The following is a 24,500-nucleotide window of genomic DNA, read 5'->3' on the forward strand; positions in this document are numbered from 1 at the left end:
TTCACCACCATCTGTAGCTTAGAGACCTCCTAAGTTAGAGGTGGTATGCTCACATTTAACCTCAGTCTTTTCCTCCCAAAGCCTGCTGACCAGTGTGCATTGCATTTGAACTCTTGAAGTTTCATTTTCTGAAGTGTGCTGGGTGAAGGTGCGTATTGACTGATCTTTGTCTGCGTGTTAACTTTCCCTTTCTCTTTTATCATCTGTGATGTTGACCTTCCTGTATGCAGCATGCCAACGACAGCAGCAAAGTAAATACTTTTGAGATATCGTTTTTAAAAGTGGAGTAACAGGAAACATTTGAAGATGTGTATTTAGGCTTGCTTATCTGAAAATTAGTAGCTAATGGCTGAATGCCAAACACTAAGATTCCAAGAAGCAATACTTTGCAAAGCAGTCTCTGCTATACGGCTGCATGTGGGTTTCTTGAATGTCTGATACCATGAAATTCTCCCTAAGCTTAAGTGTATGTGACATTCTGTAGTGCTGTGTGTTACTATGTATACAGGGGAGGCCATTCAGTATTGATTGTAAAGAAAAGAGTAGATAGTGTTGCAAATGCTGCCACTTAGTTAAAAAAGGAGCAGCGGAAACTTGCCGGCCTGTAATATAAAGAGGAAAAAAGGCTTTCTGTTTGTGATGGGCTACCTGAGGTGACTGCTTGGCTTCTTCAGTCAGACACTGAATTGATGAGCTTTACTGTTCTGCTACTGGAGATAACAAAATACCTGCACTGAATGCAGGGCAAGGTTTTCAGAGGTGATGGAGGGCTTGAGGCGGTGAGCTTGAAGTGTTACGGAGACTTGGCTCCTAAGGTTAGTACTTGAGGTTTTTGGAAAGTTGTGCCTTTTGATTTCCTGAACTGAGCTCACCACAATGGAGTGTTGTGAGGTGCGTTTTTTGTTTGTTTGTTTCCTGCTTGCTCTAGAAAAGACAGGTACAAAAGTGTAAAGGATTTTGTTTCTCTCCACTATGGGGATAACTGGGAGCAGAGCTGCACCAGGTGAGAGTCTTGCATGAGGTCGTTCAGCTCACTGTGGTTTTTGGAATCCTTCATGTGTTGCCACATGCCTGTACCTGTCCACCCATCCCAGCAAGTATCCTCATTTTGTCTGCTCTAGGTAAGGTAAACAGCAGCCTTGTACAGTGCCATTTCCTTTTGTGTCAAGAACAGCTTTCTAGAGGTAGAATTCAAGGAAAAGGCAGGTAATTACACAGCTAATTTGCCTTCAGACTCTTGGAGACAGTGTTTACTGGCAAGTTTTCAGCTCTTGCACGCTCTTTTTGGAAGCTTTTGGCTGTGGAATTTGTTGGGCAGGGTTAAGCAGCACTGCAGAGAGTGGGTGGTTTTCATATCCAAGACATACATGTGTTGATGGCTTAACTCACATTTATGACTTAGGGAAGAGTTCCCATTTCCTCATTGAAATTCTGGAGTTAGACATGAACAATCCTTTAAGTATCCTTTGGGAGGAGTGTGCAGGCTACATCTTTGTTTCCATTTTCTTTGGGTTTTAGGATTGAATTTCTGAGGTGAATCTCCTCACTGCACACCTGCTGTGCTTCGGTTGCCCTCCAGTCTTTGGCCTATGGCACCAAACCCAGCCTGGGGCAAACCCAAACCCCCAGCGTAGTGTGGCTCTGGAGGCCTCAACAGCAACAACCCTCTACCTACAATCTTTACTCCTTTGAGACTAGCTGCTAAGGTAGACAGTAGTGCTAGTCTTGTGAATTTGTAGATGATGGGATATAAGCTTTTTCTGTATTTTAAATCACAGAATCGTTTGAGTTGGAAGGGACCTGTAAAGGCCCTCTAGCCCAACTCCCCTGCAGTGAACAAAGGCGCCTACACCTCTGTCAGGTGTTCAGAGCCCTGTCTAGTCTGACCTTGGATGTCTCCAGGAATGGGACTAAGACCTCTGTGGGCAACCTGGTCCAGTGCCTCACCACCTTTACTGAAAAAAAAACTTTTCATTTGTATCAAGCCTAATTCTCCCTTCTTGTAGTTTGAAACCATTTCGCCTTATTCTGTCACAAAAGACCCTGCTAGAGTGTTTGTCCCCTTCCTTCTTGCAACCCTCCAGGTGTTACTGAAGTAAATAAACAGGGTGTCTTGTGTTCTGTCTACTATCTAAATGCCTTATTCACAATTTTCAGGAGTCTTAATTCAAGGAACCTGATTGATTTAAATGTTGTTGCTTTTGAGGGTTTTTTTCTTGTGTCTCCAGAACTGCCTGCGTTGATAAATAAGTCTCTTTCAAACAATGAGGAGTGCTGTGGCATGCCTGTTTCAGAGCCAGCTGTTTTGCAGACCCATCTGGGGATAATTTTATTTAATGTTTTGGATGGGGTTACACAGATCCTCTTACAGACCTTGACCTGAGTCCCCGTGCATTGTCTAGATGCTGTTTTATGTCCCTGACCTCTTGTATTTTTCTTATCTAGACCCCTTCCTTCCTCTTGCCCCCTCCCTACCAACAGTCTTCTCCTTTGCAAGATGGAGACAATCCTGTAATGAAAAGTATCTCTTCCTGAGGCAGGGATGATTTAACTTGTTCTTGGTTGCTTTTTTATTTTCCTGCCTTTTCTGGGGCAGGAGAGTTTCTCATAGTTGGTCCCTTACCAAATAACAGAAGCTCAAGCACAACAAGTATTGTAAATACCTTGCACTCCTCAGTTACAGAATTAGTTATGTAAACCTTATATTAAAGAAGGAAGAGCCCTGGTGTGTCTTAAATCATGCTCTGCTTGTACACGCATGCGTACAGCTCCTTCTTGTCTAGGAGAAAAATATCTGTGCTCCTAACATGCAGGCTCTATAGAGATTAGCATACTAAACAGTGTTGCTCTGCATGACCTGAAATTGGCTTTGAGTGCTAATTGGATCTGTGGGTTTTGGGAGGGGGGGGGCCGGAAGACATTGCCCTCTTGTTTTCCAGGTTGCAGGCAAGAGTATAGACATGGTGGGGGTATAGGTGTCTGTGAGGAATAAACTGAGCTCCTGAGCTATGGGGTTACCAGCTGACAGAATAGAAGCTGCTTCCTGTGCACTTGCTTATGTCTTTACCTAGCTGTGCAGGTCTTTCTGTTCTCATCTTTATGTGAAGAAACATGATGATACAGGGAAATGAACACCAAATTAGATCACAGGCATTCCTGGTTTCAATTTTTAACAGCTCCTGTTGTGCTGCATGCATGTGCTCTAGTTGGTAGTTTGTCCAGGTGTACCTTCTAGATCCAAATCACTGGCACTAGCCAGACTTCTGCTCTTGACTGTGTCTGCCGACATGGCGCAGGCGCTTGTTCCCATTCTGTAACACCTGTTCTGTGTGCATCTGTTGTTGGCATTTCTAATGTGGCTTCTTGCTTGGAGATTATGTATGTCGAAGGTGGACCGTTAGGTAATTAAATTATGGTTAAAGAGGATTACTCAATAAACACTGAGATCCGTCCCTCCATGGGCTCCTATGGCTGCAGATCAGTTGTCAAGCACTGAGCTGGGGTGGGCCAGCACCATATGCTGCCATGGCCAGCAGTTTCAGCAGCCTTGCTGACTGGTCACTCACTGCCTTCTGTAATCTCTCACAGCAGCAGATGCAAAGGGAGTGAAGCTGTCCTTCTGGATCCCAGACCCACTTGACATGAGTGCTGAGATGCTCCAAGTGGTGGCTGCTGTCTCCTGCAATCAGGCTTGGCTCTGGTGCTGGTTTTACTGAAGTCTTCATGGTGACTTATCTCAGTGGTGGAATGCTTGCTGGGAAATTAGCCTCTGTGTACTGAGAGTTGAAATGATCCACTGCTAGAGGTTTTGGGAAAGTAAGGGGTAAGGCTCATGTCTAAATTATTGAAGCATGCATGTGGCTCTTTTTAATTCCTTCGCCAATCCCCTTTAGGCTTCACTTGTCTTTAGAGAGGATTTCATTTGATATAGATGAAGTGTGGGATTGAATTGAGGTGGCCTAGGAACACCAAATTTGAGCAGGTAAAACAAACAGAAGCTGTTGTGGTGTTTGTTTTGTTTGTTTTTAATGAATGAAAAGTAAAAACCTTCATACCGGATTTAGCACTCCTTGTATTTGAAAACGTGGTTAATGGTTTTGGATGTTACCTAGCAATAAAGATAACTGAAAAAAAGAAGACCTGCTTAACACCATTAAATACCAGTATCTACTGCTCTGGAAAGAAGAGGTGATAATAATATTGTTCTGGGGAGAGGGGAGCCCGGATTGTTCCAAGATTTCCCTTTTAAACACGAACAGTTTGTGGAATTATTATATAGCAATGTGTTTCACAGATGTATAGAATCATAGAATGGCTTGGGTTGGAAGAGACCCTAAGGATTATTGAGTTCCAACCCCCTTGCCACAGGCAGGGCCACTAACCTCCAGATCTGATAATAGCCTAGGCTGCCCAGGGCCCCTCCAACTGGGTCGTGAACACAGTATGTGCATCTTTTAAAAAGTCTTTTGACATAAATACATTTTCCTAGTTCCACAATTTTCCCATCTTTTCTAGGTGCCATGTTATGTTTAAAATCATACTGGTTTAAAAATGTATTAGCTTTTATAGTTTAACACGGTCTTATCTTAGATTTAGATTTTTTTTGTCTTGTGTTGGATTTTCCTGCTCAGTGTGATTTTACTTAATGCAAATTTAGTGATCATTTATTCTAGACTGATTGTTTCCTCAATTAAATCCAAAGAAGGCTCAGTTCAATACCAGAGATGTGCTACATTCCACACAGAGTAAAGAGGATGGTTGTTCTCTGCCCAAAGGAAATTACAATATAGAGCAAATGGATTTAGGCTGCTCTGCTTGATTCCAACTGCTCTGGGAAAGATCTAAGATAACAGATAAGTTAATGATGTTGGAGAATAGTATTAATGTTAATTCAGTATATTCCAGTTTGAGGATTTCTTTAATATTGGTAAATGTATGCAATCCTTTTGAATTTGAATTCATTTTTTTTTCCCATGACCTTCTTCCCCACAGAAGAAAGCATGGAGATATTTCTTGAAATGGCATTTCTGCAAATTTTTTGCAGCCTTGCTTCCAGCTCTGCCAGCTCTTCAGCTTTGACTTGTGGCTTTTACTGCTTTGTCAACTTATTTTCTTAAAAGGTAACATATTGAACCTCTCCTCTCGCAACGCAATTTGCTTCTCAAGCAGAACAGCAGAAAATCACCTGTCTGGTGTGGCAGTTTAAATACCAGTTACAGAGTCTCTGCACTTTGTGGGTCTGCTGTCACCAGGTAGCCTAAATGGGGCTCTTTTGCAGGTTAGGGCAGAAGTAGCAGGGGCAGGTCTTTCAGGTGAGGTACAGGAAGAAGCAGCGTGTTGACTCTTGCATTTCATCTTTTTTTCTCTCATTCCCCCTTTGCTCCCAGCTGCACTTTGGAGACTTGTCAAAAGCGCTTCATTATCTTTAGCTTTTTATCTTTAACTGTCAGTCAGCAGCAGGGAAAGGAAATAGAGATCATATGTGATACAGTTGTTTGACATCCGGAAGAATTTAAAACACAGTCTTCAGTATTATCTCTGCCTGTTAGGCATTTCTGTTGGGACTGGTGGTGCCACAGTTCTCTGCCCGCTTGGTGTGCTCAGTTTATCAACCCAGCCTTTTGCTTTACATAGCTGGGAAAGGTTGATATGTCTTCATCTCCTGCATTCCCATAGCATCCTTATCCTTGTGACTGGGAAGCAGCACTGCAGTTTGAAATATGGGCTGTCTACAGCAAATGATAGCTCTGTTGAATTAGTGACATGACAAGGAGTAGTGGCCTCAAGTTGCACTGGGGAGGTTCAGGTTGAATGTTAGGAAATGTCTCTTCTCAGAAAGAGTGGTGGGGTGCTGGCACAGGCTGCCCACTCAAGAGGTGTTCAAGAACCATGTAGATGTGGCACTGAGGGACATGGTTAGTGGGCAAGGTGGGGGTGAGTTGATAGTCAAGCTGGGTGATCTTAGTGGTCTTTTTGAACCTTAATGATTCTGTGGTTGTATCACACATGCAACCTGTTCTCTGCTTTTCCAGTTTCTAATGTAGGTTATGGTTCCTTTTACTTATGTTGTAGCAGTAGTTGCAGAAGCACTTAAGGAAAATTCCTGTAGGTTATTTTGACAAACAGAGAATTGAGTGGGTTGTCTGCTTGAATGAACGAGATGCCCCTCTGTTGGCCTTCAAAAGGGAGGAGCGGAAGAAGGGTAAGATGCTTTATTCTTGATAACCATGAGATCATGCAAAGAAGCACTGTCAAGAGAGGCACTCACTGTACCGGAGACAGGGCAGAGGAAGGAGGCTTTTCCTCTTGCGATTCAGTTAAGATTTTCTAAAGTAGATCTCTTTGACCAGTGCAGATAGAAGATTTAGTGTATTTTATATGGTGGAGTACTGTTTTCTTACTGCTTCTGACTTTTTAGATAACGCCTTTTGACTGCTCTTTTCGGATCTGGACTTGCCAATTACTTTGTGTTTACCCAGAGGAACATCATGCTGACACTCAGGCTGGGCAGAAAAGTCAGGCCTCATTCACTGAATGCTCATCTGGCCCACTGCGATGGTGTGTTTTGTATATCTGGAGTGTATTAAGAAAGGACAAAAAAATAAGAAGGTAGGGGGACATGGAAGATCTGTTTTTGTTTTCTTTTATCTGTTGAGCTCAGTTGGCTGTCTCCATAGACTCTGACTATAAACAGAAAGTTTACTGAAGTGCTCCTCTCCATTGTTGACAGACAGAGCCTAGGTAACTAGCCAAATAAGGCAGCAAACATTTAATGCAGCTGTGCAGAAGGACTTTTGGATGTGGAGTGTTGCACCACAGGGTAACTGGGAACTGTGTCTCAGTGAAAGCCTTGAGGTTCGTTTAGGTGCATTTGAAATCACTTTTCTTGGGGGAAAGGTGGGGTGAATGGAAAAAAACAGCAGGTCATTACTGTGCTGCAGGAGATGTTACTTTAATCCTTTCCTGTGAATCTTAATCCATGTGGTAGAGATAGAGATGGAGCCCAGCTGTGAAGGTATTCGCTTTTTCACCCAGTGCTGGAGATGTGGCTTTTCTGAGATCTCTCAGATGCCATGGAGATCAGAGCAATTCGGCAGCCTTGCAGTCTGATAGTGTTTCTGAGGCTTCACTTAAGATGCAGTATGCGTTTCTTCATCCTGATAGAGATAATGGGTTTTAAGCAATTACACCCAGGCTAATTCCTTTTGATAAGAGCTCTCCATTATCTAAAAAAAGAATCCCAGCCGCCTGGGAAAGAACAGTGTAAATGTCTCTCTCATGAACTCTTTCATTCGCTCTTCTCTGGTACGTTCAGATGATGCTCTGCAGATCTTTCAAGCCATAGAAGTCTACCCATCCCTTTTTAGGTAGAGAGTATTGCAATCAGGGAGGTGTAACAGCACTGCAAGGTGCAGAGCTCTGTCTGCTTTGAGTAGCCTAGTACAGTGATTATGGCTCAGACAGCAGGGATACAATTGGTCTCTCTTACAGGAGCCCTTTGTTCATTCCCAGTGCAGGCTGTTTGGTTGTAAGGGACAGGTTGTGTCTGCTGATTAGGAAGATCTCAATTTTGTAATGTGGAAGGAGTAGCAAGAGAACAAGAGCCTACCACTGTATCTAGTATACATCCCAGCCCGTACTGTGCGTCGCTTTGCACTGGAAAGAAGAGTGTGATGTTGGTGTACATTATGCAGGGATGGTAAGAGATCTCATTTATTTCTAAGACCAGTAAAGAAATTTCAGTAGTTAGCTGAATTTTCTGCTAGCTTAAAAAAAAATGTTATTTCTTGTATTCTCCTTGATCTCTCTCTGTCTTTTTCTCTTCTACATAAACTGTAGGATAGAAGATGTAGTTGATGGCATTGAAAAATGTGTGCATGGGGGTAATCTCAAAGCATCATACTGTCTATGTGAATATGCAACTTCTATGAAAAACATGTTATATGTTTAAGTACATATATATTATGTTAACAGCATTGAAAGGTGTTCAGACATTGTAAGTGTAGTCATTAGTATTTCCTTCTTTCTTTCTCCTAGCTAGTCACATATGGCATTCTTGATGTGGAGCTGCCTGATGATACTTAAACCTGGGAGGGAAGGCAAGGAGAGAAGGGGGAGATTGGTGATAAGGACTATAGTCTCTCCTGCTTGTATTCCTTGGTTTTCCTTCCCTGGAGAAGCACAGCTTGCTGCCTGTCCTGTACCTGGCTGCTTGCTAGGAAACATTGCTGAGTGCCTCATGCTGGGGGCCTGAGCAACTTGACTCAGAACAGAGGAAGAGGATTTGTGTGGACATGTCTCTGGGGTAGGAAAAAAACAATGCAAAAAAAAAATATATATATATATATACATGCGTATGTATTTTTTCCCTTCCATTCTGGAAGGTGACTTCACAAATGCCATAGTTAAGCAGTGTGGTACAGCAGTGGGAGATTTTGCTTGGAACTGGGATGCGGAAGCTGCAGCTATTCATGGTAGGAAATCCATCGCTCAGTCTCCAGAATGGCACAAGAAGGGTTGTCCATGTTCAGCTGCCTCCTTTAGACAGGGCTGCAGCAAAGTGGTACCTAGGTGGAAAATATATGGAGGATTTCCCAGAGGAACAATCATTACCACCATTTGCAGAGTTGCTTGCAGCATTTCGTCCTGTCATAAACTGCTGTGAATTTGAAAGGGTTGCTATATTTCCTTCCAATATATGGTAATATTCAGTTGGCAAATGAAACGACCTTTTGTTTGGAAAACTCTTCTGAGATGCCTTTGGGATGAAAGGCATCAGCGATGTTATCGTTACATCTCTTGTGACTGCATTGGTTGAGGAACTGGACTATGTGAGACTCGAGTTCTCAGTCTGAGCCAATTTACTGAGTCTTCAGCTCTTACTTTTTTGGCTTTAATTGGCTTCCTACTGCATGTCACATTGCATTTTCCTTTGGAAGGTGGATGTAGAAAGTCGACCTCCTTCTCTGGGCTGCCAAGAGAACAAGGTTTCTTATTAGGCAGAGCTGTCTAGTGTGGGCTGGAGGCAGCACCTTGTATAAGAAAGCACTGAAGCAGAATTGTGTTCTTTGCAGTAAGAATACCGTCCCAGTCTTGTGAGCAACTCCACGGATTACTACTTGTCATGTTCTTTCGTAAATGATATGAAGATACATAATCGGTGTGATGATGAGGCTCCTAGGAGACTTTCTTTATCAACGATAATGTCCCTAATGTAGGAGAAAAGCCCCACCAGCTCTTTTCCTGAGGAGCTGACACTTACTGAAAGTTTGAACAGAACAGTTGTTCTGTAGGTGATTTTGCTGCTTTGTTTTCTTGGCTATCCTAAAAACTTTCCATACCTCTCTTCTTTGAAAGGGTTTCATGTAGTGACAGTAATGAGATGTTGCATCTTAGTGATGAGATAATTTAATTTAAGTACTTCATTCAATGATGGTAAACAACAAACACTAGCTTAAAACTGCATCGGCTATGTCTTGCTTCTATGTTATTGATATGTCATTCCCCAATTCATTATTGTATCTTGATAAATACTTTACCTTTTGTTTTGGAAAGTAGCTCCTTGCTATTTCATCCAGTGATCTGGTAACCATAAAAATACTTTGGCATTTAAGCAGTTAATCTTGTACTCAGATTGGATGTCCACAATTGTAGTCTATGATATCCAGCCAGTTACTGAGCTCCTACTAAATATGTGTCTCTTTTTTTCAGTATCATAAAGACCACCATACTAAATTGTTTGTGTTCTGCTGGGTTTTGTCACTAATGTATACACTTTTCTGTCCTGCTCCATCTGTTTCTACAGTTAAGTGGTATTCAAATGAATTCATTAAGAACATGTCACCTTATATTAACATTGAAGTGTATTAGGTGTCATGGAAAATAAATGTACCCAATGAATTTACAGAGTGTGAAGATCTCATGAGAAGATTTCAGAAGAGCTGAACTTTGCTCTGGGAAGACAGAGGTGGGGGCTTGTCATTCTAACATGGGGCAGAGCAAATTATCTGTAAAAGCTCCCGTTTATCTGCCAGAGCAAAATAGAGCCAAGGTTGGTGTCTGTAGCTCAGTGCCTTCTGCTGCACTTCCATGAAATGTTAATCTCCAATGCACGGTGAAGAACATAACACTTGTTTAGCAGCTAGGGACGCTTTCCCGTTGATTGCTGCAGGACAAAAAGCAGAGCCCTGGATTCACAGCTTGCTAGATCCTGAGCCTCCTGAGTCACCTCAAATGGCAGCTCATCTCTGGAGTATCTGTCTTGTGCATGCTACTCCTTACCTGTAGGCACTCAGAGCACAGCAGCTGCTCTGCTTTAAGTTCATATCCTCTTAGCTTGTGATGCTGTCTCTGTGCTTCTGCCTCACAAGTCTCTGTGCCTCTATCTTTCCCTTGTGCCTGCCTCCTCTTAGAAAGATGCTAATCACCCCTACCTTCATTTAATGTCAAAGAGTCTTTAGTGAACTTGGAAGGAAGAGAAACAGAGCTGTCTGTGCTAATCTCAAAGACAAATGTGTTGCCCTTGCCGCATTAGCTGTGCTTTTGTCACCTCTAGATTGGATTAGTGCAGTGCACAGTAAGTGGCTCTGCAGCTGAAGGCACATACAGAACAGTGTTGTCTGTTTGTTTTAGTGTCACCAGAGAGTATTTTCTAGGGAGAAGACAGTGCTTAAGAGCAATGCCCTCGGTCAGGATCCTGAGCTGACTTCTTGCACTGCTCTGTTCCGAGCTACTTTGGCTGTCAGGCAGTGCTTGAAAGCTTACCTGTTGTTGTTCCTGCTTTCTGTAAACAGACAAGCTGAAGGACTGAATGGAGCTAGAATGTAAGGCCTGGTGAGAAATACAGTGACTGGAGCCTCCAGCTTCCCTATTAAGACTAGTCCATCACTTGATCAGGTGCATAACAGTTGTTTTGGGAAGGGTAGAAGTGAGTTAAAAGATCTGCTTTTAATACAAACTGGGTATGTTTGTGTAATGAAAGAGTATGTAGTTTGCTGACTATAGAACACTACAGCAATCAGGAAGGTGAACTTACAGGATTGAGCCTGTACATATGAACAGCCTGCAAAGCAAAGAATGTGCTGGGAGTTACCTGTCCTTATCAGCTGCAGAGGTAAAGACAACGTCAGTCCTTGGTTCAACTGTTTGCTGAACTGTAACTGGGGACCAGAGTCTGCTCTTTATCTGGTAATTTTACTCAGTGTGTACAGCTGCTCATGTTGTTCTTAAATACCCACAGATGATCTTGATTCTTGAACACATCCCTCTCAATGCTGCTCTTTATGGCAGATTTCCTTGGGGATGGCTTCTCTCTGTGAGAGTGATTAATTTGCCTAAACTGGGATTCCTTCTGGCATGATGGCTTGGAGCCACTCTAGAGTACAGTCTTGAGGTACCGAATACAGCAAGAGATATGAAGGGAAGGCTCGTCGCATATATCAATGTTCATGTTGCTAGCTGGTGGCTTTCCCAATGTGGATGGTGAACTGGAGCAGTTGTGAGTTACTGGACTTCACATGTGTGTGGGCTGTTTGTTTGAACTTGATTTTGCCTGACTCATATCCCAGATCAATCTAGTGGTCCAATTGCTTTTGATATCGCTATGACAGTCTACTTGGTTTTAGTAAGATCAGTGTTCTGGCTTCTGTTTTGCTATAGTGCTAAAACATTTAGCTGTGGATATGGAGCTAGTGGGATGTTGTAAGAATTTTGCTGCTCCTCCTTTGGAGATTGGGGTTAGGTAGTATCTCTCTTTTACTGAAAAAATTTCCATGGCTGGAACTATGAATCAAAGCTATTTGCTCTTTGGGGAAGTGAGAAGCCACCATAATCTATGCCCAGCTGCTGGGGTTATCGTTTGAGCTACATTGCCAAACGGACTGGAATAGTCTCCTTCCATATCTTTGCCAGGACCTCTGGCTAATTTAAGCGGTTCACACTTTTGCCTGAGGCATAACGCATTGCCTTGCCCATCCCACTGCAGAGCACTGCCATTGCTCTCCTGTCTGTTTAGACATCCCCTGTCTAGTTAAATGGTCACAAGCCGAGCCCCATGTTTTCATGTGCTCTGTTTCCTGCTCCCATGTTCTGAGACTTCCACCAAAGAGCAAGTGTGTGTTGGTAACAAGCGTGCTTACAGAAGTCCATTCAAGTACTGTCTATTCAAATTAATCATTCCTTATGAAATTAGCAGTGAAATAAAGATTGCTCATACTAAAAATGATGTTTTTAGGACTACTGTTCCAATGAGATTAAATATTAATAGGAAAGATTGCTCTTAGTAGTTTTAGCTTTCTGAGGAGTGTGCCCAACCTTATTCTGTATCACACTATTTTTTTATCGAAGCCTAACCTGGTGATTCTTTTGTTAACTGTCTGCTTTCTCTCTCCTTATACTCCAATGTAGCTTTCTGCAGAGGACGTATTGTGAGGGTGCCCAAAGGCCCTCTTATTCGAGTCATTGGCACAGAGGTGGTGATCCCTTGCAGCGTTAGTGACTATGATGGACCCAGTGAACAGAACTTTGACTGGGAGTTCTCCCGGGGGACTGACTTCTTGAGGATAGTGAGTACCTGGGATTCTACATTCACCTCTGAGGAGTACCAAAAACGTGTGGGCCGCGGGGATATCAAACTGAGACGGAGCAGCAACGATGCTGTGGAACTCGTGATTAGAAACATGCAGCCAGCTGACCAAGGGATATACAAATGCTCCACGCCCAGCACTGATGCCACCGTTCAGGGAAATTATGATGCTGAGGTCCAAGTGAAAGGTATTTCTGAAGATTGAGGTGTGCTCTAAGTTTGTTTTTGGTATTGGTTATAGATATACTTCTAATAACATTGAACTTCAGTTGCTTATAAGCATTGTGTTTGTTGTTTCTTTTTCCTGTTGAATTCTCCTAAGGGTAAAATCCAAAATTGGGAATTACAGTAGTAGTGATGGCACATAAAGTCCCCTCCCCCCTTCCCATGGGAAAGCTAAGCATTAGGTTTTCTTAAGATGTCTGCAAGTACTTTTGGTTACTAAGCCTCTTGGTGGAGGGGCTAACTTCAGGTGAAAACACAGCTTGTGTTCTCTCTTATTTATAGCATCGTCTAGGAATCTGTCTGTATGAGGAAAGTAATATTCCGTTTTCTCTTGCTCCTGCAGTCATGTCCTAGCCTTGCTCTGTCATTTAGAATTCTTAACTAATGCATGGGGAGATTCTTATGTATTTATTTTTAATTCCTAATGTTATTTCTTTTATTCTCAATATGTTTCTGGGTGGGAATAATCTGAATGATACTGCTTGGATGAGAAACTGTAGTGAGAAGGGAGGGTAAATGAAGTCGAATGCTTGTCTTGGCTTGTTGGAAGGGGATCACTAATGAAATTCAGCTGAAAATTCCTTGTTCCTGAAAAATACTTGAACGGAAGAAGAAATGGTTGGAGACATGGTGCCCTCTCATAGTTTTGGTGCCTCGTATCAAAATAGGTCAGGGTAGATGCTCTCTCCTTGCTTCTGTTTTATGATGCTTGTGTTTTCTGTTTGTTTTTTATTAATAGTGATTTCTGATGGCTTATCGGTAAGCGGTTCAAAAGCACGTTCCTCAACATCTCTCAAGCTTTCTGAGGGTGACTCCTTCAAGTTGCGCTGCTCAGCAATCACCACTTCACCAGAGCACACTCACCTACACGTGACTTGGCAGATCAAAAGTGGATTGTCTTGGCGGGACATCCTGTCTTTAACTCATGAAGGCAAATTCCAGCCTGGCCCTGGCTATGAAGAGCGCTACCGTAATGGAGATATCCGCCTGGACACAGGAGCAAATGACACATATCAATTGTCTGTGTCCCAGGCCTCCTCAGCAGATGGGGGTGTCTACAGGTGTCTTGTGAGCGAGTGGGTGAGAGGGGCAGACAGCTTATGGCAGAAGATTCAGGAGAAGAGTGTGGAGATAGCGAGTGTGGAAATCCAACGGACTGGTGAGTGCTACTGATGGGCTGGGATCATTGCTTCCAACTGAAGCAGTGCTGTGTCCAGAGTGAGATACTCTGAGAGTAGAAATTGGATAAGCTGGACCGAATGAGCTCACCCTTCAGGAGAGCTTGGTGCTGTTTGTATAGCTGGCCTGTTTACATCCGAGTTGACATCAGATTCTTGGCTTGACTTTGTTAGCTTTTATTTGGGGGGCAGTGAAGATGATGACATGGAAGAATTGACTGGAATCTCTTACATGCCTTGACTGAGATTTTTATCTTAGACTTCCTCTGTTCTCTCTGTTTCTTAGATAATGTTATATTTAACTGCTCAACACCCCAGACCTTCCCTCTGTGCTCTCGTTAACATTGGGTTGTCTGATAGCACTAAACAGCTGTGCTTTCCCTGTAAAAGTGGATTATGACTCAGTGACAGATGTGAATGTTATGTATTAAAACAAAATAGAAAGTCTGGGAGGAAGGAGAACAGCAATGATAATTTCAAAGGACAAATTATCCAGTGATTTCTATCACCTAACACTGGATCACTGGGCTGATTGCTCCACTGTGTTGTCACGGCCCTGTTAATCACATCATTGCATGCTTGACTTAGGAGACAAAAATATGTGAGCTGTGCTGAGGATATCCAGATATTTCTGTCTATATAGGTTTCAGGAGAAGATGTACTAAGCGCTTAATTGCATTAGCATTACTGCTGCTAGATGGAGGGGGAAAATGAGAGGTGATGCATCTTGTCACTCAATAGGTGGAAAAACAAGCAACAGCAGTCCCTCAGAAATACAAGGCTATGACAGTATTTTCAAGCATTCATACAATAAAGTTATATTTTCATTTTTGTAGTCTCACAAACAGTGTAGGGAAATCTCAGAACTGCTGAATTTTGACTAGCTCATTTGGATGTAGTTTTAGTATCCTGGTGGTACTTAGCTTGTGAAATTGGACAGTACTAATCTGCCCCTTCTTTTCAAGGTGTCTGTTACCCAGTAAAAGCTTGCAGGTATTATCTGCTAGGCCAGAGGTTGCTAATTAAGAGCTGTAAGCATCTATTTTGTTGCACTTGTGAAGAGCGTTCTGGCCATCCTCATCCTGTTTTCAGACACTGATTAAACACCACCTATTTAAGCCACAGCTAGCAGTGACTAATGGGGCAGGCTTTTAGTGTTTGTGTATTTTGGTTTTCTTTTTCCTGTTTGGCTTGGATTTTTTTGGCCTTCGTTTTCAGCTCAGTAATTGGCAGCACTGGAACTCTGTCAGGGGCACAAAAGCTTTCTGGCTTCCCTGTTCTCCTTTTAACTGATGTAAATTCTAGGCTTGAATTTGTAGAAATAAAATAAAGAAATAGACATTTGTTTTCTTTTTTTAAAGCAATGTGAATACTATTGTCTAACTACTTGTACAAGTAGCACAGCTTACTTTTGTAACCATGTTTTTTGCTGCTGGTACTCTTCCCACTGCATTCATCTCCTCAAGTCTTGACCTTTGGGCCTGACTTTGTTTTTGTATGTCTTTTTTTTTAATAGCACCTTGCACAACAGGGATGTAACCCTAAGCGAGTCCGTTACGCACTTCTGTAACCAAAAAAGAATGTGAGGATGCACCCTAAAGTCTTTCAGATCTCTCTCCATGGTTATGCCACCAGGTTCTGAATGCCTGTGACTAGTGCGTGAAGACAGAAGTGCTCCGTACTGAAATGCTGTTCCTAACCTCACAGAGGTTAATTTATATTCTGGCACTAGCCTATTAAATTAATTAGGCTTTCCTACTGTTTCCAATCCTAATCCTAATGAGGGAAGTCTTAAAAAAAACACTGATCAGGTAGGAGACTTGGCTTTCTGCTCTATCAGGTGGTGAGCAGTGAGATGAGCACTACTTAGTTTAGATGGCAGCAGTTGCGGCCACTCAAAACTCGGTTTGGCTCTGGTATTTGTATGCTGTCTTTTATTCCTGATGATCATCCTAGAAAGCTTTTACGGCTGGGTATGCATTATGCGCTTACAACGTGGTTTTACATGTAAATCCCTGATCTGCTGTTAGCTGCCTGTTTAAGTTAGGAATCATGTTACTACAGAGGACAGCTACTTCTGTAGCAGCCTAGTCTGCTGACTTTGGTTGAGATGTTTGAAGAACAGGCGCATTATGTACTTTGGAGGTGGTGTTGCTCTGAGATCCAAATCTAATCTTTGGATAAGGTAGAATGCAAATTAAATAGCAAGTTAAAAGGTGGGGTTGTAGCAATTGGACACATCCGTATGATGGGAAAAGGTGTTTCAACTGAGGTGTAATGACAAAGAATCGGCACAGTAGAGAGGTGCTATAAAGGAATGGAAGAAGATTGCTTACCCATACCAGAAAATTCCAGGTTCACAGAGGAAAGCTCTACCAAGGAAGGATCTCCAGAAAGAGGTACTTGTCCTGTGGCAGGCAGCTCTTAAATGAGGTCTAGGAGAGGTGCAGCCAGGATCTACCCCTTCTGGTCACACAGCTGAATTGCCTTCACCTGTGCTCCCAGGGCTGACCCAGTCCCTTCCCCGGGTGCTCAATCAGTGGTTCAGGCCGTGACTCAACAGTTCCCATACAGGGGGCCAGGTAATCTGTGAATGGTTTGAGCTGAGGTTTGAGCACCTACAGCACCCCCTGGCTTACCACTAGGTTTTCTATTCGTAGTCGTGATGCTTTCATCCTATGACTTTTTCTTTCTTTCTTTTTTTTTTTTTTTTTTTTTTAAATAAAGCTATAGCCAGCTTACAGAATGCAGAGGACCCAATTTGAAGGCTGACCATGTGTGTTGTATATATTAAAAGTAGTCACTAGCCATGAGAAGAGTTTGTTAAATGTGTTTTTAAGTAGCTGTTGCAATTGTTTTGAAGTCTCTGTATGTTGGTCACATTGCTAAGCTGTGAGCAACATAAAGTCATTACTGCTGCCATCTGTTTGCTTCCCTTTCTTGCTTCTGCAACACACCACTGGTCAGTCAGAACTTCAATATGTGGCCATGGCTGCTGTACATCTAAATCAGTTCTCCTTAGTGAGCTCAAAACGATTTCAACAGATATAAATTGAGTTCTAATATAGTTTCTTTTGATGTCAGTGAATGTTTTATCTTCTGGGAGATATTCTCACAGGGAGTCGGGGTGTTTTGGGACTGAGATCCTTTGTTTTCCTGCTATGTGAAGGTGGTGTGCATATTCTGTGACTGGGACAAACCCTTCATGAACCAGTTGCTGCTCTTCTGTCTTCCTTTGTCTTCTCACACTTATCAAAAATCATTACTTGATTAATCTGTGTTTTGCGTATGATAACCAATGCAACTCAACAGCCAATCGATGCTTGAAGGTAGGGTTACTGAGTTACCTGAGACCCTTCTGTAATAGTGAAAGACTGGGTTAACTTACAGTAGGCTCATAGTAATAAAAATAGTGTTTTATTTTTTTGTTTAAATTTTTGTCTCTTCTTTTCCAAGCTCTAGATGTGCTCATCTCAACAAGCAATCTGTCTGTAACTGAAAGAGACTCCCTGGATCTTACCTGCAACGTCACAACAGACAGGAGTGGTATTTTCCAAGCTGAGGTGACGTGGTATTTCTCTGAGTCACCCGATGATTCCCTGTCAGATGCTCAGGTTTTGTTGAGCATGGACCATAATTCTGTTGTCAGTGATTCAACTCTTATCAGTCTAAGCCACGTAGATAGGAACTCCTATCGCCTGTTGGTGCGTGATGTGGATGTTGAAGACTCTGGGTACTATTTTTGCCAAGCGTCTGTCTGGGTGCCACTGCACAATGGGAGCTGGCATAAAGTGGTGGAGAGGATATCTGCACCAGTCAGTGTGGTGGTGACAGCATTAGGTGAGTGATTTTTGCTTTCAAACTTCATTGAATCTCTTCTGGGCAAGTTTTTGTCACATTTGCATTAATCATGTATATGAAGCAAATCTGTCTCTCAGATATGAAAATGTACTGATCCATTCTATGGAGTTTGGGGTTTGTATATAATGGGGTTTTAAGATCTCTAATTGCATGTCCCACCCCCCACACCCCATTTTCTGATGTCACTGAACAGGCTGTAATTGGGAAACAGAACTTAAGAGCCTATCTTGCTTACCAAGGGCTAAAGCTGTCCATGGTGTCATGTTGTTCCCTTTCATCTCCCTCACACTGTCAGCAGGGCTCTGACACAGCAGCAGGCATTCTCTTAGAGTTCCAAACAGAGCGGTATCAGGTGATTCCCATGATTTTTGTGACTCATATGCTATAAAAATTATTTATAATGCAAACTTCATAATGGTCTTTAATGGCTTCCAAAGTTGTTTATCTTTTAGTTTGTTTTATCACTGGAGACAGACCACATCCTGCTGATGGATTTAGGATGGGGCAGGATTTTATACTGCTTTATTTTCCTTTCTTCAAAAGACAGGTTCATTTTAGTAGACCACACTAGCTATTGATTACTGTGAGTCAATAAGGCAGACCTGACTATGAACTAACATAATTCTGGAACTCTTGATTAGCATAATGGTCATTAAAACAGATTTTCCTCAATGTCCTTCTTTTTTGTTGTTTTTTGCAAGGGACTGGATAGGAGAGGCTGTTCATAGCATTTATTTTTCAATTAAGAGTTCTTGAATTTAAACTGAGCAAGGAACAGAAACTGGAGGTCAGAATTTGAACAGGCTTGTCTGATCTACCTGATCTACAAGTAGAGGCTGACATCTTTCCCTACACCACTGTCCTGAGAATAATGTGTTTTGGAGATCCAGTGGGACATACACAAGCTTAAGACAATGAAGTTTTTACTTTACACTATCCCTGCTGAACATTAAATTCTGATCATCTCTCTATGCAAATATCACAGAACTGTAAGGGTTGGAAGTGACCTCTGGAGATCACTGAGTCCAGCCTCCTGTTAACACAGGTTCCCTACAGTAGTTTACACAAGAAGGCGTCCAGGTGCTTGTTGAGTGTCTCCAGAGAAGGAAATAATGCTTACAAGCAAAGTAGCTTGGGAGCAAAGATGAAACTCTGGGAAAACTTCTAGAAAGCCTATCTTTGTAGAGATAGGTCTAGATATCTCAGCCTACCCATTCTCTCTCCTAGCTTAATCATGAAGAGAGAATAGCTCCAATTTGGAAGCAGTGCAACTCAGGATGGTGTTGCAGAGTGTTGTAGGCAAGGCTGCTTCCTGCTAAAAATCATGAAGTATTGCTTGTATTGGAAGCATGAATGAACCTGGATGTGAACTGGGGGAAAACTGGCAGAGTTGTCATACTTGATGTTCCCTGCAGCTTTCACTGGATGCAATTATCTTTGCCATAACTCTCACCACGTAGTTGTTTAGAGCCTCTTATAATCAGAGGCTGATGGTACCATCAAGTTACAAAGGTGAGCTCCTCCAGTGTGGAAACACACGATAGAGTCAGGGTCAGTCTATGAGAAGGACCTACTCTGAAGTCTGGTTTGCTGAAATAAAACAAGATTGGGCACCAGTAACAACAAGTTTACGTTTTGCATTTTAGAGCAATACAGAGTACAGAGCAATATAGCTGTGCCTCTTTCTTGCATACTTGTAACGTGTGCTGGAAGTGGATGAATGATATCAGTCTTCATTTCCCATTTTCATTCAGCCATTGAAGTTACGCATACAAGCTATGAGTGCTCTTGCCTTCCCCCATGTGTTCGCATGCACACATACACACGCTCAGGCATGTACAGGTACACTGCGAATTTACATACTGTATTGTATTGCTGGTGCCTGTCAAACTATTCCTCACTCTTTCAGTTCCAATTGGGTGTTATCTGGGGACGGGAGAAAATCAAATCTATTATTCAGCAGGTGCTTTGTTGCTAGGGCAAGGGAAGTAGAATAATTTTTCAGTGTTTGAGGTTCTCTGCAGCATCCAAAATTCACCAGCTCCTCCTCTTTATGGAAGTTAAGAGCTGCTGGGGTATTAAATCGTTGAACTGTCAGTGAGGCTGCTCTTTGACAGCTGACAGAGCGGAGGAATGAGGTTTATCCAGCCAGCCCTTTATTCTTTCTAAATCCTCTGCTTGAATGTCTGTCAGGGTGAAGCGCCTATCTAGAGTGGTGTCAAATCCCAAACGCTCTGCTTAGCGGTCCTTTCCCTCCCCACAAATAAAGCTACCTGAAGTGATTATCAAAGAACTTGTTTCTTGCAGCTTTTTCCCTCCCGTATTCCTAACTTCTGAAGAGTTTCTGCTTTCTTCATCTTTGTTGGAGTGAAAATGTTAATTGATCTTGACTGTGTTCTTTTTTGGTGAGGAAGGAGAAGTGGGGGGGTGGGGAGGGATGGGAAAGCTGCAGTGTGGGCAGTATATCATGAGGCCTTGGAGAAGAATGGTCTTTTGTGAGTGAGACTGGAAGGGCAATGTAGCAGTAGGATCTGTAGGGATTTACTTAAACAAAAAATGGAGTTTGACCACCATTAATAATCTATGACTTGGTTGTAGCAGAGGAATTGTGCAAGTTTTTCCTTTGTATTACTTATACTGAGAATCTGCACAAATCTGTGCTGATGTTCACTGTATAGTGAATAATGCACTAGAATACGATAAGTTTCAGCAGGCATCCTAATAAATACTAAGCAGGCTAATGGTCAGAGGTACACAGTCAGAAGAGCTTCACAGAATGGCAAAGTATATGCTGATGTAGCTTTACTGCTGCCAGCTGTAAGTACTATGGACTTAGGTAAATGGTACTTTCAAGCTTTGTGTTACTCAGTGCTGCAGAAAGTCGGTGATTTAAATACTCCAGTGTCCAGTCTGTGCAAGTGTCCTTGTTCTTGCTAGATACAAGGACACTGCATGCCTACGTGCATAGCACTTAATGGGTGGAGGTCCTGTCTTCAAACGGGCATAGGAGCACCAGATTGCTTGAGTAGAATTGTTTCTGTTGTTTGCATCTGAAGTCCAGAAGTGCATATGCACAGACATTAGTGCAGCAGCTCTATAAAGATGTTTTATTATCTTGGCTTGCTGGTGAGCTAAGCCTAAGTTTTAGCCTTGGATTGCCTTCTTTGTCCCAATTACAGCTCCAGTTAATTGTTTCTGGGAGGGCAAAATGCCAAGTACAGTATAAAGCAAGAAATAAATACGGAACACTGAATGCATTTATATTATCAAATCCATGTGATCAATATTGGCTGAGTAGTTGGAAGACTGGTCTTTTTTTCCTGAATAATAGTAGACAGCAAGAAGAGACAAATATCCTAATACTAGTAAATAAACATGCATTTCTTTTGTGGCGAGAGGTCTTTGCTGTAATCTTTTTTCTTCTCTGTCCGAGAGAAAACAGTCATGTGGCTGCCTTATCTCCTCAGGGCTTTGGGCAGCCAGTGATTTAGAATTTAAATACAACAGCCCCCTTTATTTATTTATTTATATTCTTTAACCCATGCATTTCAGGTGCACCTTTTCAAGCTCATGAGTTTCCATCCTTGCAGCTTTACATTGCAGACCTTTAGACAAAGATGACTAGAGGTCTGAAACTGAATCCAGACTGTGGCTTCTCGGGGCCTGAGGAAGGGGAAATGATTTTACTCAGCAAGATCACTTTGTTCTGATTTCTCTGAAGTGCTCTGATTAAACATATGAGACAAAAGATCCTGTTTGGAAATGCAAGCCTAGAGAGGCTTACTTCACACCAGTACATATCTGAGAGCTGGAGTCCATGCTCCCAATTCCCAGGCATTATAAGTAAAATACAAGTTTTGGCACTTGGCCTTTATCTCAGGTGCTGTCACAGACTGGATATATTAGCAGTATCTTACTCAGTATTAAGCTCTGCTGCTTTCTCCTTTCTGCTTACAGCTTCTGACTTCTGGTTTGTTTGGTTTTTTTTTCCTCCTGCAGAGCCAGATTATGAGGTGTTTCTGAATGCTTCTAGAACACCCAAGTTTTCCGATGACCCCACAGAGCTGGAGTGCAGGATCACAAACGTACAGGACACCGAAGCAGACATCCGCTTCTCAGTTTCCTGGTACTACAGGCAGCACTTGCTCGGTGATGATGTGGTGTCAGATGAGCTCCTGGCCACAATGGATGCAGACTGGACTCTGCTGCTTGGGGACAGGAGCAGAGAGAGGACTCAAAATGGGGAAATAATCTTCTTCAAAAAGGCTGTTGACACCTTCAGTTTACGAATCCAGTGGACTTCAGAAAATGACAGAGGAGATTATTTCTGTGTTGTCTCTGCGTGGAGTCGGCACCGCAACAACAGCTGGGTAAAGAGCAAAGATGTGACTTCTGCTTCTGTCCCCATTTTATGGGCTACACAAGGTAGGAACCTCGTACTTATTCACTGGAAGGCCTGGGCAGCTAAGATATTTTTCTCTTGAGTAGGACCCATCAGCCAGAAGGCCTGCAAATGGGCTTTAGGAATATAGCTCTTTGTTGTGAAGAAGAAAAAAATCCTATTGGTTTGTGTAAACGCTTCTGGTTTTGGAGGTAAATACTTAGCATGAATCGGTTTTATGCAACAGTTTGAAGAGGAAACACAAAACAGATATATGAAACTGCACAGAGCTTGCAGGAACTAGGCTGTCATTGTGGCAGGTAGCATCCAGCAGTGATGCTGGGGTCACTGCTCACTTTCATGATTCATAGTGTTTTGGTCTCACTAGGATGCATCTCGTTGCTAGCAACAGAGTGATGTGTGTTGAAAAGAGGAACGTCACTCACCTTGTCTTCTTTGGCTGCCAATTTGATTATGGGAGTTTCTTTTCCCTCTCTTCCACCTTATATTTACAAGCACATGTTTAGACAGCACTTTTGAAGAAGTCTGTGGTCATTATAGTACAAAAGCATAAAAATAAATAAATTTTAAAAATAAGTGCTTTGGATCTTGGCCCCTTTTAGGCAGGAATAAACTACCTCAGATCAGTATTTAGACTGTCTTTCGGAGCATTTCTTAGGAGCTAAATGAAGGTACCTGAATCACTTAATGCTAGTTTAAAGTGAGTGCATTTAGCTTTTTGGCTTAAGCATGAAGATGGGGGATAAAGAAATAGGGTAGTTTAGGATGTAGCATCTTTGGCAAAATCTCAGTGCTTAGCTAAGCTGAATTTGCACTGACAGAATTCTCTAGCAGGACTGAGATCTCTCATAGATGTTGAGTACTGGTCACAATTAGTTAAAATATGTCATAACACTATGTGTGTGTGTGTGTGTGCATGCACGCGTAATGGATTGTTGCCTTCGGAGCAGCTCGAGAAACCAGCTGGAGTTGAAAAGTCTCAGCCTGTGTTGACATTCCTGTGGGAAAACAAACCCTGACAGGTGTGAACGTTCCCTTGTTCCTGGTTTTTTTCCAAAATCTCTGCTAATTTTGCATCGCAAATGCTATAGTCCCCAAGCTGAAAAGTACATTTGTTAGCAAAACTTAGAGTTGGGGGATTTATGATCTGAAAGCAAAATCCTGTACAGACTCTCTTTTCCTCCTGAGAAAACATGTTGTATGTATGTAAAGGGGGGAATATTTAGATTTGATTTCCCCTGCTTTCCTTCCATACCCCCCACTTTTCAGCAGTCTGACTGCAGATGCCTTCTTTTGCATTCCCTGCATTAGTCTGATTCTGTGAGCTCCAGGCTGGACTGTTAGCCTTGTGTGGTAGCCAGTAAGTATGAAGCTAGGAAGGAGTTAATCTGCTGCTGCCTCTGCTCACTGACTGTTGTTTTGATAAGTATCTCTGGTGATTTGAGTCCCTAACTGCTCCCAGTGCTTATAAAAGCAAGCAGACAGGCTCCCATGTGTTTGCCTAAGGAGAGAAACAAAATTTGCCTCTTCCTTGGATAGCTTGTGCCTATGCAAAAGCTTTTCTTCCAACTATTTCATTATTTGAATTGTCTGTATTAACTTCAGAGCAGTGCTGGGGGGAGGGGAAATAGAGGGAGGAGACTTTAGAGAGATCCCAGTTAGGAAAAGACAGACTGGAGCTTTTGAGAAAGACAAAATAATGTTGTTGCAGCTGTGAGACGGTCAGTAGTGAGGGGTGTTCAGGATAAAGAGACCTTTCCTTGAGATGTATATGTCAGATGAAGATGTCAAAGTCCCTTTTCCTCATGTTCTATAATAAATTGTATGCTTGCCTGTTTGCACTTGAGGCTTTTTATCCTCTTTTTCTATTCTATTCTGTTGGGACCAATAATGCTCATGTGTCTTTCTGCTTATTCAGCTTTGCAAATGCAGCCAACTGCTATCATACATCACCACTGGTTCTGACACGCTCTGTCTCATTTCTGTTTCTTTGCCTTCTTCTTTTACCCTCTGTCCCTCACCAAAGGTAAGAAGAAAGCATCTCCATCTCACCTCAAAACTGGAAAACATGAATTTATAGTATTGTTTTTAGCTTATATGCCTACTGGAATCTCTACTTGTAAAGGAAGAGAGGGAAACTTTTGTCTGGTTTTGTAGATTCTTTTGAACACAGAAGTTTGATAATAAAAGAAAAAAATTCTTTGTCAGTCTGAGTGCAAGTGCTGCCAACGTGGGAAACAAAGTTGCTGCT

The 24,500-nt window shown here is 42.3% G+C and overlaps 1 protein-coding gene across 3 annotated transcripts in view; it reads left to right on the forward strand.

The window, feature by feature from the left end:
* Positions 1–24,500, forward strand: part of PTGFRN (prostaglandin F2 receptor inhibitor) — a 64,538-nt gene that overhangs the window by 14,061 nt on the left and 25,977 nt on the right. For all 3 annotated transcript variants that reach the window (XM_015879527.3, XM_085547062.1, XM_085547066.1), the window contains exons 2-5: positions 12,406–12,771; positions 13,548–13,967; positions 17,443–17,826; positions 21,847–22,272. In XM_015879527.3, coding sequence (XP_015735013.2) covers positions 12,406–12,771; positions 13,548–13,967; positions 17,443–17,826; positions 21,847–22,272 — 1,596 coding nt within the window. The remainder of the gene's footprint in view (positions 1–12,405; positions 12,772–13,547; positions 13,968–17,442; positions 17,827–21,846; positions 22,273–24,500) is intronic.

This window comes from Coturnix japonica, chromosome 1, assembly GCF_054131305.1.
Source record: "Coturnix japonica strain WE chromosome 1, WE-NBRP24, whole genome shotgun sequence".
Taxonomy (NCBI): Eukaryota; Metazoa; Chordata; class Aves; order Galliformes; family Phasianidae; genus Coturnix; species Coturnix japonica.